Source organism: Suncus etruscus, chromosome 7 (assembly GCF_024139225.1).
Source record: "Suncus etruscus isolate mSunEtr1 chromosome 7, mSunEtr1.pri.cur, whole genome shotgun sequence".
Lineage (NCBI taxonomy): Eukaryota > Metazoa > Chordata > Mammalia > Eulipotyphla > Soricidae > Suncus > Suncus etruscus.
This window is the reverse complement of record NC_064854.1, coordinates 4,353,155-4,371,576: the sequence shown is the minus strand read 5'-3', so window position 1 is coordinate 4,371,576 and position 18,422 is coordinate 4,353,155. Positions and strand designations below refer to the sequence as shown.

General features: G+C 39.2%; 1 protein-coding gene across 1 annotated transcript in view; it reads right to left on the bottom strand.

The window, feature by feature from the left end:
* Nucleotides 1-18,422, bottom strand: part of COBL (cordon-bleu WH2 repeat protein) — a 233,037-nt gene that overhangs the window by 119,550 nt on the left and 95,065 nt on the right. The window contains exons 2-6 of the mRNA XM_049777026.1: nucleotides 17,883-18,083; nucleotides 14,575-14,785; nucleotides 11,035-11,263; nucleotides 3,827-3,924; nucleotides 2,887-2,958 (exon numbers count right to left, since the gene is read on the bottom strand). Coding sequence (XP_049632983.1) covers nucleotides 2,887-2,958; nucleotides 3,827-3,924; nucleotides 11,035-11,263; nucleotides 14,575-14,785; nucleotides 17,883-18,083 — 811 coding nt within the window. The remainder of the gene's footprint in view (nucleotides 1-2,886; nucleotides 2,959-3,826; nucleotides 3,925-11,034; nucleotides 11,264-14,574; nucleotides 14,786-17,882; nucleotides 18,084-18,422) is intronic.

Genomic DNA, 18,422 nt, shown 5'->3' with positions numbered 1-18,422 from the left:
GCTGACAGCCTGCTATAACCATCTGTTGATACTACATTCGAACTACAACCAATTCTAGCCCAACCTTGTAGTAAGGATCAATACTTTTAAATATCAACTACCCAGAAGCGAGGAATCCCCTAGGCTGAACCCTTGAAACCCTTTAAATTTGTCATGCAAGCCTTCCTCAGGGTTCTCATTTCTTAGGAGATGTTGGACCCCAGCTGCTGGAATAAACTCCCTTGCATTTACATGACTGGCTGTCTTCCTGGTGGTCTTTTGGGTGGCAGATCCTGAGTTCCGGACTCTAACCAGGGCTGGGAGCTGGGACTGGAGTATCACCCTGGAGGGTGCTAAGGCATATAACTAGAGAGGCCGATCCAGGTGTGATCTTGGTTAGGAGAGGAACAGGCAGGACTGAGGAAAAAAGAGGCTGGAGTCTCCACACAAGGCAAACCCACACACACTGCTGGCCTAGGAAAGAATACTGGGATGAGAACAAAAAGCAAACTGAGAGCCCAAAAGCCAAGAAAAACTCAATCCAAGGAGAAGCTATTCTTTGACTGTGTCTGCAGAGGGCTAAAGAGATGGTTCTAGCCTAGCAGGTCACTAGATGTCCTTGAGGCTGACTCAGACAGAGGCTGACAGGGAGCAGAAAAGCGTGGAGATATGACAGGGGTGAAAGCTCAATGGCGCCAGAACTCAATGACATTTGAAAGACATATTTTTGGGAAAATGTTGATCTGTTTCTCAGAGTATGGAAGAAGACACAAGAAAAGTGTGCGTAAAAACCTGAGGGGGTATTCCCAAAGATGGATCCGAGGAGAAGGTATGGGGCGGGGAGGCTCTGCTGTCCCCAAATGAAACGAGCTGTTACTCTGAGCTTGGAATGATTACAAAGCAGGATCCACCTTCTACAATTCTAACCTTCTCAGCAAACAAAGTGAACCCCAAACGATGAAATTAGAAAGTGGTGGACAAAGGGAGTTCCTGACACACTCAGTTTGATTTTTGGTACCACACAGCCCCAATCTTGTTGGGGTGTCCCAACTACACACTGGTTGGGACACCCTTCAGAAAAATTAAGAAGTCATACTCTATGGAGCTAAATGAAGTTCAATATAAACAAACTACACACTGGTTGGGACACCCTTCAGAAAAATTAAGAAGTCATACTCTATGGAGCTAAATGAAGTTCAATGTAAACAAACAATCATAGCTCTATGCCTATCAATCTGATGTTATGTAAAATGCAAATATTCATATTAAACCTCAAGGGGATATTCAAAGTGACAATAGATTTTTTTTTACACTATACATTCTGCATGAATCTCCCTTGTGTTTTGAAAACTTTGCAAGTGTTCCTTTATGATTTTTAATATAAGACACTTTACAAGTAAAACATTCAACATATCCCCTCAAATGTGATTTATAAAAATATTGATCATATATAATAACCATGAGGTTCTGCTCTTGGAATATAAGTATATTTTCTTTGGTTTGTGATTTGCAAAAACAAACGGCCAAGTTTAGATTTTCCAAGCCAGGAAGTTGCCAAAATACCTGAGATCATACTGACCTCTTGTGGCAGTTTATGCTCTTCTCATATTTGCAGAGCATTTTTAAGTCCCCTTTTTTTTTAATTGAGAGCAATGTGACTTACAAGTCTTTCACAGTTGTATTCAAGGCACACGGTGACAATGAATTAGAGCCATTCCCACCACCAGTGTTGCCCTCCCTCCATAGTTCCCAGCATGCTTCCGCCACTCTTCCCAGCATACTCCCCATACTTCCACCCTTAGTCCTCTGAACTGCTAGTATAACAGGTTTATTTTATGTATTTTATGTATAGCTTGTTGTAGTTTTGGTTTCTTGAGTCTATTGTTGTTGGCCCCTGGGTCCTATCCACTTTGTTTTTTTTCCCTCAGTTTATATGAAACCATAGATATCTGAGGCAGAACAAGATGATTCATGTTCTATGGTTCTGTAACAAAGGCAGGGGCCCTAACTAGAAGCCATAAATATAAAAGAAATAAAAGAAGAAGAAAAAGAGAAGAAAAAGGAAAGAAAAGGAGGGAAAAGACGTAGAACTGAGCAGACCATAAAGAACCTGGACCACAAAGAAAGACTTTGGGGTTGGACAACCAACATTCCTGGAACCTGCAGTAGAACTCATGACAGTGAGATTCAAGAGCAGAGACATCGTGTATCTCTTAGGCCAAGGGAATTGCCTTTCTAATTTTCTGTGCCTATGAATTTACTGTGCGTATGAAAAATAAAACAAAAAACAAACAAACAAAACCAAGTTCTTTACAATAGGCTAAAGACAGGAAAATTTGCCAGAGAAATTAAGGAAAGTGATGCAAGTAATATGCTCTTAGATTTATTTAAAATTTCAATATCTATCAGAAGCTATCTCTTAATTTTTTCATGTGTCTTCACTCTGAAGAAACTTTTTACATGGTGCTCTGAAGTGTGTGAGAAAGGTCGTCATTAAAAAGATTCTTTCCAAGTGCATTCACTGAGGTAAGAAGTGGTAGATAAAGGAACAGAAAGTGGCCCTGTGCCCCTGAAAGTCTTAGGGGAAAAAATCCTATAATAGCAAGAAATCAGTTATCCCATGAAGCGATCTCTGACCATGCTCATTGGGTCAGTGGGAAATGAAAACTAAAATATTCCACGTTTTCAAAATATAGCCCCCCAAATAAAAATAAGCTAAGATTCATTCTGTGTATATGTACCCCCTGCCTTCACCAAAAACAAACCAAACAAATAAAAAACCCAAACAACAACAAACCAGAAACTAAACAAATAGGTACCAGAGTTAACCCACAGTTTCATTTTCAGAGTCTGTGTAATGCAAAATTTCCTGTTTGTAGCAGATGTCCACTAGTAGTCAGTACTCACATTCAGGCCTCCAGCTATGGACTTCGTGGCGTCCTCTTCACTATTCGCTCCTGAAAGTCCCAAATGTTCTGTCTGGAACACAAGCACACATCATCTACATTATCCTCAGGTTAAAAAAAAAAAACAAAAAACAAAAAAAAAAAAAAAACAGATCAAACAAACCAGCCATTCTTTGCAATTATCAGCAAAAGGAAAAAATATCCTCTCTAGCCTGGCAGAATCTGCAAGAAATAATGGCCAGGCCTACACTAGATGCAGCAATGCAAATCCAAAGTGTTCAATGATTTTCAAAGTACACTATTAAAATCTACAACTCATGAAAATGAGTTCTATTTCTTCATTTTTCCAAAACCAGTTACTTAGCTTGGCCAACTGACAATATTAAAGAACAGAAGGACCAAGCTGATAGGGACTGCTCTAAAATTTTTCTTCTCATATGCTGGTTTTTAATCAATGTACCTGGGCCAGGCTTTACGCTATCACCTTAGAAAGGTGTTACAGAGACACCAGTAGAAAGGGATAGGTATGATCCCAAGTCCCCCAATTTGCATATTCTATTAAGGAATATAACTGTCACACAAGAGAATTGCTTCATAAATCAAATATGGAAGTCATTTTAGTATATATTACCAAGCTCCCTCTTTTCTTGAGAATTAACCTTTCTAAATAAACTTGGGAAAAGATTCAAAATAGGCTGTATACATAGATATCAAAAAGGTGATTTTGGGAATGGAGATCCAATGAGCTAAGACCTCACTGTCTGGCATGAAGGAGGCCAGGCTTGATTTCCTTGTCACCTAACTTTCTGAGTACTTTTGAGAAAAACCCCTGAGTTCAAAGCAGCCCATACACACTGTCCAGTGTGGCTCTCAAACAAACAAGAATAGTTACAAATCTCTTTTAATGTGATGGAAAATCATAAGCATGTTTAATCCATTACCTTACTATTGGTTCTTTTATTAACTTTGAAAAATCCCAGAAATTTTTTCTTCTCTTTATCTGCCTCATCATTGGCAAGTGATGATTTCCTAAAAGTTTCTGGAAAAAAAATAGGGTATTATTTTTCAGCAGATACAGGAAGTGATTATTTTGTTTTAAAAATGAATCTTTTGCTCTTTAGTTCTTTTAAGCAAGTAAACATTTTGCTTTAAAACACCCTGAATCTCCTTCAAGTCTTTCACCTCATTGAAATCACCAATGGTTTTAATCAATTTCTATGTGCTATCTTTGGGGTTTATTAATAATTTTCTATTTGTTCTCTTTTATGGGTCTTAATAATTTTTATTTATTCTCTTTTGTGGGTTTTAATAATTTTCTGTTTATATCTTTTGGGAAAATATGCCTGTACCTTACATGGAAGTAAGAAAACACCCATATCTCAAAATTCTGGGCAGTTCTACTCAAGAAAAAAATAAAGTGAGAAATATGTATAATTTTAAATTCTTTGTGAAGTATATCAAAAAACAGGTAAATTTAGTTTTAAAAATGTGTTATGTATGTATTATTCTATAACCATCTTGACATAAAGTTAAGTTTGAGATACTTTTCTATTTTTTGGGGAACAAGTGTGTTCACAGAGGCGGGGAAGGTGGCGCTAGAGGTAAGGTGTCTGCCTTGCAAGCGCTAGCCAAGGAAGGACCGCAGTTCGATCCCCGGGCGTCCCATATGGTCCCCCCAAGCCAGGGGCGATTTCTGAGCGCATAGCCAGGAGTAACCTGTGAGCATCAAAAGGGTGTGGCCCAACCCCCCCCCAAAAAAAAGTGTGTTCTCAATCTACAGTACATTTCAGCCTGGATCAGTGGGATGCTCAATGCTATGTGGTCTTTGGTGGAAGTGAATATCCCAGCTCCAAGAAGCGTGACATTGAGCAAAATACTTATAATAATAAGTATATATAATATATACATAATTATATATAACTTATAATATAAATAGAACTCAGGGATTATAACATTACACCATAAAACGTGTAAATATTTACACTCTTGTAAACTGCTATCTCAACAAATGAATAGCTTTTTAAAAGAATGGAAAGGAGAAAAAATGTCTCCTAAGTGAAATAGAGCAACAGCTTGAGATAGATCGTTTCCAAAAGATGGCCATGACTGACCTCCAGTGGTTCCTGAAAATAACTGCAGCCGACCTTCCCTCCAAGGTCCATATTTCCATATTTTACTTTCCCCTCCCAGTCGGCACATTTCCTATTTAATTGCTCTCACTAGGTCTCCTTTTTTCTCTCTCAACAACGTGAGCCCTGTGAGCTCTTAGTCTTTGGCATTTTCTTCATCGGGATTTTAAAATGAGAATGAGCACTCCTGCGTTTCTGATGGAACCCAACAGTTCACACTTGTTGGGTCACTGATGGCATGGCTATAAACCTCAATTTCCTGGGAGAGGGGAACTAATAAGAGATTGGACTCCCCCTATTCATACTCAAGACCCATATATGGGAAATATGAGTGGACTGGCAATCTTTCTGGGAATATATAAGTCTGAGGATAGTATTTGAGGGTGAGAAGCGTAGAACACGGATATGTGTGTGTACTTGAGCCAACTGACTCACTGCTGTCAGCTTCGGTTTCTTTCTTGGCATTTAGGGATGGACCAGATAACAGTGCTCAACATCTACATGCTGTCATGTATAGCATTAACTCAAGTTCAGGGATTTACTGATACTTCAAACATTGTTTCAAACCTCTCTTACTAACTCCTTAATTATTCTAGGGACACACATACAGTAAACAAAAGGAAATTTAAAAAAAATTAAGGACAGAAAATGAACTTCTCTAGTTTACTGTCAACTGCTGGAATGCCAGGCTACCAGTTCATGAACAAAAAATTTGGACTCTTCCATAAACTTTATTAAATATCAATTACCTTATTGACAAATCAAGATTTCATACTCAAATTAGAAACAGAAGTGTCAGTGCATTAGTAACAATTATATTAATACCAACACTATCTACTCAGCAAAGCAAAACTCATTCCATCAGCAGCAAAGGTCAAGTTGTAGTCAAGATACAAGGCTTTGGGTAACAAGGACAGCTCTGTTTGAGCTGTGCAACAAACTCCACATCATGCATCCAAAACAGAGTAGCTTTGTTGACACACAGGGGCACATGATTTCACATTAAAGCTCTTCTGGGCACAGCTAAGGTGGATAAGATAGACTCTGTCATGGTAAGATTCCATGCAAGAAACAGTATGAATTAATGTGCACTTCTAACCATTGTGCTTTCTGAAGTTTTGTAGTATGAAAGGAAACAACAATGTGGTTTTAACACAGCACTTGTACAATCATCCTGGGAAAGAACATGTCATTAGAACATAGGCTACCACATCAACCACAGGAACATAGAATGGGTCTGAAAACTATCAAAAAAAATCTAACTTCCTCTTCTTCACCATATCCACCTGACTGAAGGTGCAGGTGGTTGTCCTGCCATAGTTTGAGATGTACCTCCTATGGGGCCACAGCCCACCACCATGGAACAACTGGGGCCCAGGATTCACCCTGAGCTGGTGCTGAGACCATTGGTTGATTTATTTTTTTTTTTTTTTGGTTTTTGGGCCACACCCAGTGATGCTCAAGGGTTACTCCTGCTATGCTCAGAAATCACTCCTGGCTTGGAGGATCATACGGGATGCCAGGGATTGAACCCATGTCCATCCTGGGTCAGCTGTGTGCAAGACAAAATCCCTACTACTGTGATATTGCTCCGGCCCCTCCGTGGTTGATTTTTAAAGATTAGCTTTTGCTAACTTTAAATAGTGTTTTTGTAAGGAAGTATGGCAGTAATTTGAGGAGTGGACCTAAGCACTCCGTTTCTTTCCAGTGCTGTGTCAGTTCCAATGCAGCCTAGATGTCCTGCTTCCTAGATGTCCCTGTTGAGGAAACTGGCCAAGTGACACAACCAGTCCTAAGGAAAACATAGGTAGCCTGAAATCCAGGTTCCAAATGTATTTCACATGTGAGCTAAAAGGTATTTTGCTTCCATCAAAGAAAGTAAAGTTTAGACGGTGAAGAGCTGAGAGAAGTTATGCTTAAAAAAATTAGGCATTAAAAAAGCATAGAGTCCTGAAATGCAAAAACAGTTTGGAAAATGATATAGGTGAGTTGTGGTAAGGGGACATTGGACTGAACGATGGAAAGAGATACACTTAAAGCTCAGATAATCTAAAATATCTACTTTTCCATATGAGAAAATGATATCAGGCCTGTTCAGGGAGCAAAACACACACTAACTGATTACAAAAGGGAAAGCAGGCTGCTTTTTTAGAATATAGGTTATGTATGCTGTCATAACGTATGTTTCTATGTGGTGGTCAACATTTCAACATGCAGTAAGATCAGGAAAAAAAAATGGCTCCATAGCTTTCCATCTCCACTGTTTGTACCCAAAATTTAATATCTTAGACAAATATAGTCAGCATAAAAATATTTTTCTTTGTGATTCCCATAAGACTGAGACACTGATAAAAATAAGAATAAAAAGGATTACATAGAACATAGCACCCACAAACTGGGTCTCAGATTTATGTTGAGTGTTATTCTATTAAATCATTTTCCAAATGGGCCCGGAGAGATAGCACAGCGGCGTTTGCCTTGCAAGCAGCCGGTCCAGGACCAAAGATGGTTGGTTCGAATCCTGTTGTCCCATATGGTGTCGTCCTGTCTGTCCCAGTCCCTCCCACCACTGCCCCATGCCTGCCAGGAGCTATTTCTGAGCACACAGCCAGGAGTAACAAAAGACCCAAACTACAACAAGCTAAACACAAAAGGGACCTGTTACAAAAGTCCAGGGGGCTAAGGGTGGAGCTATGGGATGCATCCTGGGAACTATGATGGAAGGAGATCAACACTGGTGATGGGAATGGTCCTAATCCACTGTCACTATGTGCTTGAAATACAGCTGTGAAATATTTGTAATTCACAATGGTCTCAATAAAAAATTCAAAAATGATTTTCCAAAAATAAACTCTAATGTTAAAGAACTTTCAAATTAGGGAGAGAAACTGCACAACATGCAAATACTCACTGGGATTTTGCTGAACATTAAGAGCTTGTTTATACATATACATATGCTTACATATAATGTTTCTAGTAAGTAGGAATCAGAAGAAATACAAAATATAAATTAATCATCTATATACTTATCCATGACAGAAAAGCAAAATTTTACCATCTCTCCTGTCCCAAATTTTGTAACAGACAAAGATTCTAGAGGGCAAGAAAGGAAAAATCCAGCACAAGCAAGGAGAAAGAGGAAGGAAGCAATGTCTCTTATATATGGAGTGCTTCTGCTCTGCTAGGAAATTCTGGTTCAGAAGTCATTCCTCAACAACTAGACTTGCACAAGCAAATTCTCACACATGGGATACTCTTCTTTTAGTTGACCAGGGAGTTAAGAAATCAAATTAGAAGCTCATTTAGCCCAAAATATCCCCAGAGAAGCTGTAAACCAAACATCTACACCCTTAGGCCCTTTTCAAAATATCTAGTAACCACACAGACCCAGAGCCATGCACATTGAAGCTTAGATGGAGCAGTGCTTGCTCAAGATACCTCGATAGCTCAAGGAAGGCTCCGACTTGGTTTTGGTCAGAAGAACTGGAAAAGGCAGACAATGAGAAAATGAGAATGAGCTTCCAAATGTGCAGAATATTTTCAAGAATTGCAGGAACTAATTATCCCTTCACATGCTTTTATTGAGGTTGTTTCTGCCAGGCAAGAGCAGGCCAAATGCAAGCCTGTTACAGGCCAAGGTTGCTCAGAGCTGTCAGATGGCTAGGTGTCGCCATGGAAGCAGATGGCAACAAATCCTTCAGTCTTTTCAAGCTACTATTGTCAAGAATTCCATTTGTGTCTGTATTTGGGGGAACGGTAGGGAGGCAGTGACTAACTCTGCTTGGCAACTTCTCTAGCAGCCCCCACACTTTCTCAAGTGTTTGCTGGCCTGTGATGGCAACCAAATGGGAAAAGAGATTAAGCATATCTTTTCTACTCAATATGCCCTTTTTCTCCTCAAATATATAGTAGCATAGCAGGGGATTTTTGGTAGAGATGGTAGTTAACTAGTTCACACCAGAACAATGAACATGGGGCTGGTACAAGTGCCCCATCATGCCATCTGCTATGCCTCTATGGCCCAGGGAAGCAACTGGGATGCCCAGAGGAGGTATTTTGGAAGAGCTCAAGGTAGAAAAGAAAGTAGATATAAACTTCCCTCAGTGCAGAAGCTTTGGACATACCTGACTGTCCACAAAAGTTAAGACCCACATGACCTGATACACATGAGAATCAAAAAACAATGTAGGCTCAAGACTTAAAGAAATTTCCCCGATAAATAAATGAGTCCAAGTTCCAAATGAACTCGTAAGAGTGCTTCCCTAATTTGGGGAGGACTATCAAAAAGATTCTCCAAGGGACAATTTCTTTATCTACCTTTCAGCATTTATTTGATGTTTGGCGTATAAAAGAAATCCATGTTTATAGAAATAATTTCCTTCCACACTCTTAAATGATGGCAGGTGGCAATCTATTTTTTTTCCCTTTTTATCTTACTCAAAGACGATCCTATTTTCAAGAGTTACATAAACTAAATCTATTAAGAAATGATAGGCCTGGAAACACATATTCATAGCATCCTGGCCTATGGACTAGATGCTGAAAAAATTTTGGTCTATTTTAAGAATATTCTCCTTTTTTTTTTGGTTTTTGGGTCACACCTGGCCATGCTCAGGGGTTACTCCTGGCTCTATGCTCAGAAGTTACTCCCGGCAGGCTCAAGGGACCATATAGATGCCAGGACTCGAACCACTGACCTTCTGCATGCAAAGCAAATGCTTTACCTCCATGCTATCTCTCCAGCCCCTATTTTAAGAATATTCTAAAATGCACAAGATGCACTACTTTCAAGGTCAGAGGAATTTTTGTTTTGTTTTGTTTTGGGGCCACAGTTGATGGATGGTGCTTGGGGCTTACAACTACCTATGCCCTTAAGGGCATTCCTGTTGTGATTAAATATGTAGTGGGGCTTAAACATACATTGGTCATATACAAGAAAGGTACTTCATCTGCTATAATGCCCCAGAAGACCTTTTTAAGGGTAGATACATAAGTAATCCATGTATCTTACTCTTGGCTGAGCTATAATTATTTCATAAATATCAAAAGAATATCGAGAACTATATCTTTAGTAGTAGATTTGAGTTGGAGAAGGGATCACTATTCTCACAATAAACTTGTTAAAAAAAGAACAAAATGTTTGAAACTATGATTATTTTAAATAAGTATATATATTCACATATGTACATATTTTCTAGTGTTGGGGATGAAACCTCGGTCTTGTATATGCAAAAATGGAGAATCTGTAAATATTTAGAAAACCAAACCTATACAATATCTGTGAACTAAGTAAAAAAAGGAAGAGGAAATCAAGTGAGATTCCTTAAAATATAAAGTTTTATGAATTCCATATGACTAATTCTAGTCAAGAAGCATTAATGTTTTGGGATATGACAATTAGTTTAATGCAATGAGCTGAGAATTAATTGGGAAACTCTACTGGACATCTCTGTCAGAGTCACCAACAATGGCATCACAGGATGTTCTGCTCAACCTGACTAACCCTATAATAAGCACCAGATTCACATGAGGTGTCATAATTCTTTGACACTCATGATGAGGAAACATGTAACTTCTTTGGAATGGCTCAACTATAATTTGGCCAGCTTTAGAGAACAGCCAAAACATTCTGCCACTGGTTTTGATTACAGGCAATGTTGGGGCCTTGGAAGTAGTTCAAGATAGCTGAACAGGAAAACCAGGAAAATATGGCTTCTCTGTGGTTTATATGTATTTTTTTAGGGCTTAGACCAATTTTCTTCTCTTTTTCCCATCTTCTATTTATCTTAACAAAAGGGAAATGGTTATGTTCAGAAATGAGGATGTATCGCTTCTTGGCCTTTTGGCTAAGATCATGTGCAGAAATGAGGGTGTGGCTAGAGGTAAAATATTACATTCCAGGTAAACAAAAACAGATTTTGGTCAGAATCCTAATGACCTTAAAATCTGGTTGGGTCACTCTGAGAAACCAGAGCATGGCCCAGAGCACTGAGAGTGGGGTAACTCTGGGCACGCCTTACCTCGCTTGTTGTCCCAGGCATACAGTTCCTTGATGCCAAGTTCATTGAGGGACTTGGAGAGCTCCAGCTCCTCCCCATCAATATTGTCCCTGAGGAGAATCACATGCTCTGGGCTGACCTCACACTTCGCACAGATCGCCGGGAGAATGTTCTGGAGTGGGACTTCAGGGCTCACGCGCACAACAGCTTTTTGAGTTCGAAGGTAATTCACTACCAAACGCACGGATTTCTGAAGAACAGGCCAGACACAGAAAATTCTGTCAGTAACTTTTCCAATATATTCTGTTTTGTTTATTTGCTTTGGGGCCACACTCAGCTGTGCTCAAGGCTTATTCCAGGCTCTGCACTCAGGGGTCACTCCTGACAGGGTGTGTTAGGAGGTGCATACAAGGCAAGCACCTTACTAGGCGTACTATCTCTTCAGCCCTGTTTGTTTATAAACAAAGAAATTTTATCCAAAGGTGTGAGAGTCAATGCATGAACTGTATGCAGCCTATGTGAGTCTTAATAACTCAGTATCCCCAAAAATACTAGGAGTGATTCCTAAATACAGATCAAGACATAAACCTTGAGTACCACTGGGTGTGAGGCCAAAATTTAAAAGAAAAAAGAAAGAAATGAGAGAAAAAGCAGTGCATTCTATATATGCTAGGAAATAATCTAGGGTACCTTTTTAAAGAAATTAGAGTCTCATCAATCATAAAGTAAAAGAACATAATTACACACTTAAATGTCAGATGTGAAGACATGTAAGAAATAAACAAGTTTAGGGGCCGGGCGGTGGCGCTAGGGGTAAGGTGCCTGCCTTGCCTGCGCTAGCCTAGGACGGACCGCGGTTCGATCCCCCAGCTCCCCCGGCGTCCCATATGGTCCCCCAAGAAGCCAGGAGCAACTTCTGAGCTCATAGCCAGGAGTAACCCCTGAGCGTCACAGGGTGTGGCCCAAAAACCAAAAAAAAAAAAAAAGAAATAAACAAGTTTAGTTAGAGCTGATAGCCAATGTCAAGGTGCAGAGAAAGATATGAGAGTTCTTAATATAAATCACTACAACTGGCAGCTGCAGGAAACACCCAGTGAGTGGGCAGGAGTCCTGTAAACAGTCTATTATCTGTCACCCCCTCCTGACAGAAGACAAGTCTTCAGAGATTTGATCTGAGCTTCCTCTTGCCTCACATCTTTTTACAAATATAAACTCTCCTCCCCTTTAGGCTTAGCAAGCATTAGTTACCAATTTTTGTTATCCTCCATGCTTCATATGATCAATTATTTCTGAATAATAAATGTCCTATGTGGAGAACAGTTGGGGCTCTCAATCCACGAAGCTGGGAGCCCCCTGATACCATGCGTATCTCTTCTATCTGTCTTGTTTTCTTAATCCTCCTCGCACCCTTGCCTCAAACCCCTTCATCCAGGGCTGGACTCCAGCACCTAAAGTTGGGATGCAGGCAACTCCAGAGAGGAAAGGACTTCAACTTCTGTTTTTAGACTTAATAGGAATATGGAAAAATGAATCTGAGTATAAGCTTCCTAGTGTTTCAGTCAACATCAGACCCCACATATTATAGAGGTCCATTTGATTGCCCAAGGGGTATAACATACAGGCTGTCTCACCTAGATCTGTACAATGTAATTTTTGACTGTGATACATTATAAATGTAATAAATTACACTTATAAATTTATATATTATAAGTGAATAATAAATTTGCCCAAGTATCTCTTTTACTAAGGAATAAATTGCTATCAGTACAGAGTGATGACCTCAGTAAATAATGAGTAATGACCATTTAAAATCTAATATAAAAACTTTCAAGTATGGGGCCGAAGAGATAGCACAGTGGTAGGGCATATGCCTTGCATGCAGCCAATCCAGGATGAAAAGTAGTTCGATTCCGTATATCCCATTTTGTTCTCCGTGTCTGCCAGGAGCAATTTCTGAGCACAGAGCCAGGAGTAGCCTGGCTCTCAAAACAAAACAAAACAAAACAAACACACACACACAACTTTCAAGTGTGATTAAAAAAAATGTACCCAGAGATAATAGAGACAATGGTCAGGAGGACTAGTACATGATAGGAAGCTTGCCACAAGTAGTGGAGCAGTGAAGTGACCACGATGACCATGATAGTTGGAAATGATTACTCTGTACAAAAATTCGGTGTGGAAAAGTGATAAAGCAACATGCATATACCCCCTCATTAACATTAGTGCATCCATAGTGTCTAAAAGGAAAAAGAAGGAATAGAGAGGGACAGAGAGAGAAAGAGTAAGAAGTAAAATATATACTCCAGAACCAGACAGAAAGAAGGGGAGAGAAGGAAATTGTAGATGGTGGTGGAAAATGTGTACAAGTAAAGGATGTTTTGTATTGTATGCCTCCAACTCAATCATGAACAACTTTGACCACAGTATTTAAATAAAGTAATTCATTTAAAAATATACACTATCTTTGAAGTGAAATCCTTCAAATCCAACTAGAAATCAAACTAGAATATAAGGGCATATATAGTCAATGTCTAAAAAAATAGTTTGAAAATACTTTGAAAAAGTCAATTAAAAAAACTCATAAAGTAAATATTAAATTTTCATTTAAGGGGTCAAAATACTTACATGCATCATATTTTTTAATAAAATGAGTATATGTACACACATATACATATATAGTTAACATGCATACTAGAAAACCAGACATATAAATATAAACACTAATCAATATAATAGTAAGAAAAGTAGGGAAAAGAATGAACTTGTCTACAGTTTACTCTAAATAAACATAGATAAAAATGTACATCAAAAATTTCTATGCCAAAGTTTCATACAGTAGAATTTTATGGGGCCTTTTCTAATCAGCCACATTATTCTAAGAGCCTAGAGAAATTATACAGTAAATCTTAATGGAAGAAAGAACCACTGAGGTAAACTGTGAAGTATGAGTTCCTGAATATCTCCCCAACCCCAGGCAAAAACATATAGAAAAGAAAAACATGAGGAGCAAACATGAAATCCTTGGCCCTTAACTGCTATATCTTATATTTCTATTAAGGATCAGGAAAGTCAGAGATATCATAGCACATAAGCAGGCTTCCTCTTTCTTGAACATTAAATTAACTTCATAATAGAAAATCTCCTATGCAAAAGAGCAGGGGCATGACACGGAACATAATTCAGTTCTAAAAATTTTTGTTTGTTATGGAATTACTTTTGATTTTGTTCAGGAAAAACTCTTGATTCTACCTCTGGCAAGCTTGGGGGAGCAACTGGGATGCTCCAGACCCAACCCAAGTTGCCCAGGTGCAAGGCAAGCACCTTACTCATTGTCCTATGTCTCCAAATCAATCAATCAATCAATCAATCAGTTCTCAAAACTTTGATCTTCAAAGATCAACTCAATGTAGCATCTAACTTTGTCTACCTAACTTGATCTAACACATCTGTTATAGAGTTGTGAATTGCTCAGGGATGAGGGGGTCCAGCAGCCTTAGCATCTTATTTACAGGTACCTGCAGGCACTCTTAGATGATGGAAGAGCCTAAATCCACTGACCTCAGGGACTCTAGATGGACCAGTCTTACTTTTCTCTTCAGGAACTTTTTCTCTTAGGAATATGGTATGCACATCCAGAGTCCCCACTAAAGTATTTGGCTTAAAACTCAAAGGTTGTTGGGTATTTGAAGATCGGATCTCAAGGGCATGGTGTGATGGATTGAGGTGATTTTGAAGGCAAAGTTCAACCAGGAGATCCATCATTGCATAACTGAAAAAACAAAGAAAGCAGTTATTACAAATTTGTGCACATTCTCATCTAGAATAGCAAAAGAGACCAGTAAATGAATGAGCAAAGTGATTCTGCTGATAAAGGCAATAATTATCATATTTTCCATACCATAAGACACAAACTTTCCCCTGCGAAATGGGGGGAAATGTCTGTGCGTCTTATGGAATGAATGCCTTCTGGAGCTGAAGCCTGATGCAGAGGACTTTTTTTTTTAATATTAACAAAAAGGTATTAAAATGTTTTTATTTATTTTCTGATGTAAAAATATTAGGTAAATGTGTTTAACCAGTTGTGTACTGGTGTATTGTAAATATACTTTGGCCTCACAGGCTGGTTGTTTTCAGCTGCCATCTCCTGACGTCTCTTGTTTTCTTTGTCTAAAAACTATGTGTGTCTCATGGTCAGGTGTGTCTTATAGAACAAAAAATATGGTAATTCCCTACACAGGAATATATACTTAAGTATCTTAATATTCGTCTCTAATAACCCAAACTACTAAAAGAGCAACCAAAAATTCAAAGTCAAGTAACTGAAATCAAATTTCTATTTCTAGTTAATTCTAAAAGTTTTGTTTAAATGACTCAGAAGATCTTGTCCTTTAAACCATGCTTGATCTTTATGGCTGATCAAAGATACTGCTAAATGGCACTCACCTGCAGCAAATGAAATGAGTATAAACTCTGAGAATTTTCTCTGAATTTTTTGCATAGTAAAAAAAATTACCTGTAAAAGTGGGCCGATAGAAAGGCCTTTAATCTGCCTGGACTCAAACTGATTTTTCCAAGTTCAGTTCTTCACTCTTTCAGCAATGGCAAAATCACTTTTTTCAAACTGGGGTCCTGAGTTCACCAGGGAATGAAGTCCTGGTCATAGAAGCTTTTGTCCTACTTCAGAGCCCTCCCTAAGAGAAAGTTAGCATCCAGAGTGTAGGATTACTGAAAGGAAGATGAGGGCTGGAGGCACCTTCCAGTTTCTCTCTCTTGTCTTAAACTTGGTGAGCTTTCTCCAAAATGGCAGCACAAATTTGGCCTCCACAATTTTACAAAATCTTGTGTGTTGACTATGGGGGGAGGGGGTTGTATATAGTAGTCACAAAAAAAAGTATGGAAGATCCTCAAAACATTCAAAATACAAGTACTATAAGATCGATCCATAAATCTACTTCTGATAATTTAAAGAAAATACAATATTGGGCCGGAGAGATAGCACAGTGGTAGGGCATTTGCCTTAGACACTAAAGGACAGTGGTTCAAATCCCGGCATCCCATATGGTCCCCCGAGCCTGCCAAGAGTGATTTCTGATTTTAGACCCAGGAAGTAACTAACCGCTGAGCACTGCCGGGTGTGACCCAAAAACCAAAAACCAAAAAACAACAACAAAAAAAGAAAATACAACATCAACTCCAAAACACATCTGTACCTTTATGTTTATTCCAATAGAGAAAACATGAGGTATACTGCATGTCTGTTACTGAATGATTGTAAAGAGAATATGATTCTGGGGATAATAGTCATAAATAAGGATGAATATTGCTGGAGAATGTAGATGGAGTTTAGTGGTAGCATAGTTGCTTGGCACGTGTGATGAAATGCCTGGCATTTAAAATCTATAACAAATACATGACCATAGTTTTATAATAAACTATATAAAGTTTCAATTTAATGGTTGGTGTCCTGTTAAATATTTTGTGATAAACCAAATTACCAGTAACAGCAAAGCACAAAGTGAACCAAACAATATATTATATTTTGATAAATATTAAGTATGAAATAAGAGATTCTATTAGTAATGAAACTTAATAATTTTATGACTGAAGATGGTTTTGCTCACATAATTGAGTAGTGGTGACTGTATTAAAAATACTATATTTTACATATGGCAGTTTTTGAGAGTAGATACCCTATTTTTCGTACCATAAAATGCACCTTTTTGGGACCAGAGCGGTGGCCTAGAGGTAAGGCTTCTGCCTTGTGTGCACTAGCCTAGGACGGTTCAATCCCCCTGCGTCCCATATGGTCTCCCCAAGCCAAGGGCAATTTCTGAGCACATGGCCAGGAATAACCCGAGAGTCAAGGGGTGTGGCCCCAAAACAAAACAACAACAACAACAAAATGATACACCTTTTCCCCAAAAAAGTGTGTCTTATTGAACAAATGCTGCCTGGAGCTGACACCTAAGTGCAGGGGAGGAGAGCATCTAAAAACTATGTGCGTATTATGGTCAGGTGCGCCTTATAGAGTGAAAAATACGGTATTTCTTTTGATATAGGAGCTGCTCCTGGCAATGATCATCCAAATGTACCTTCTGTGACTGTTAGAAAGCACAAAGGGAGCACTGGACAACAGTCACAGGCATATTCCTAGGCTAATCAGTTCTCTACAAAAAAATATGGGAACCATAAAGCTGTACACTTGTTCAATGCAGAATGGGAATTTATTTCTACATCTAAACTTGAGTTTTTTCTTTCGGAGAACTGATTACTATTATTCATTGCTCACACCTCTCCAGATCAGTGTGCAAGCAGGCATTTGCTCACTAATTCGGGGGCTACCTTCCTGTTTCTCCATTTTCAGCTCCAGGAATGCAAAAAATCTGAGGCCCCATCTTCTGCAGTTGCCATGAGCTTGTATGCCTAATTCCTCTGCCCAAGTGAATTTTGCAATCCTGGTTCTCCTAAGGATCAGGAGCTCTATGATGACCAAAGAGCAAAATCATCCCAAGAAGGAGACATCAGGCTCTACCCACTGCCTCTCATGGCCACCGGCGAAACAAGACATTCTACTTTGTTGTTTTCTTTTCTTTTCTTTTTTTTTTTTTGAGGGGGAGGCATATCTGGCAGTGCTCAGGGGTTACCCCTGGTTCTGTGCTTAGAAATTGCTACTGGCAAGGTTGGGAGACCATATGGGATATCAGGGATTGAACTCGCATCCGTCCTGAGTCAGCCACATACAAGCCAAACACCCAACCACTGTGCTACCACTCCAGCCAGAATTCTACTTTTTTTTTTTTTTTTTTCATATTGAGCCTGCAGTCTGATGGTTTTCAGACCATTCTCTGAAGCACTGGAAGTCTCACCTGCCATTGACCAAGCTCTTCTTCTCCAGCCCACTAGGAAGCACCACCGTGATGTCCACCATACTGTTCTGTAGTTGTTCCTGCATGGAAAGCATGGGACTTGGGCTTGGGGAGATGTCTTTGGGAGGTTTCTGTTCACTTTGCACATTTTGGGGTGGCATTTTTCCAGGAGGAGGGGGAGCTCGAGCCTTCATCTTCCTCCTTGAGAAATAACAACAGAGAGAACTGAATAAAACAGTAGCTCCATTTGAGGTTCATTCAATGACCTGTTAGTACATGAAATTTTTCAGTATTTCATTCTAACCAGACTCATTCTGACAAGAATTTCTCTCTCCTCAGAAATGCCTGGTGAGTTGCAGACCTTTTCTTTTTTTTTTTTTTTTTTTTTTTTTTTTTTTTTTTTGTGGTTTTTGGGTCACACCCGGCAGTGCTCAGGGGTTATTCCTGGCTCCAGGCTCAGAAATTGCTCCTGGCAGGCACCGGAGGACCATATATGGGACGCCGGGATTCGAACCGATGACCTCCTGAATGAGAGGCAAA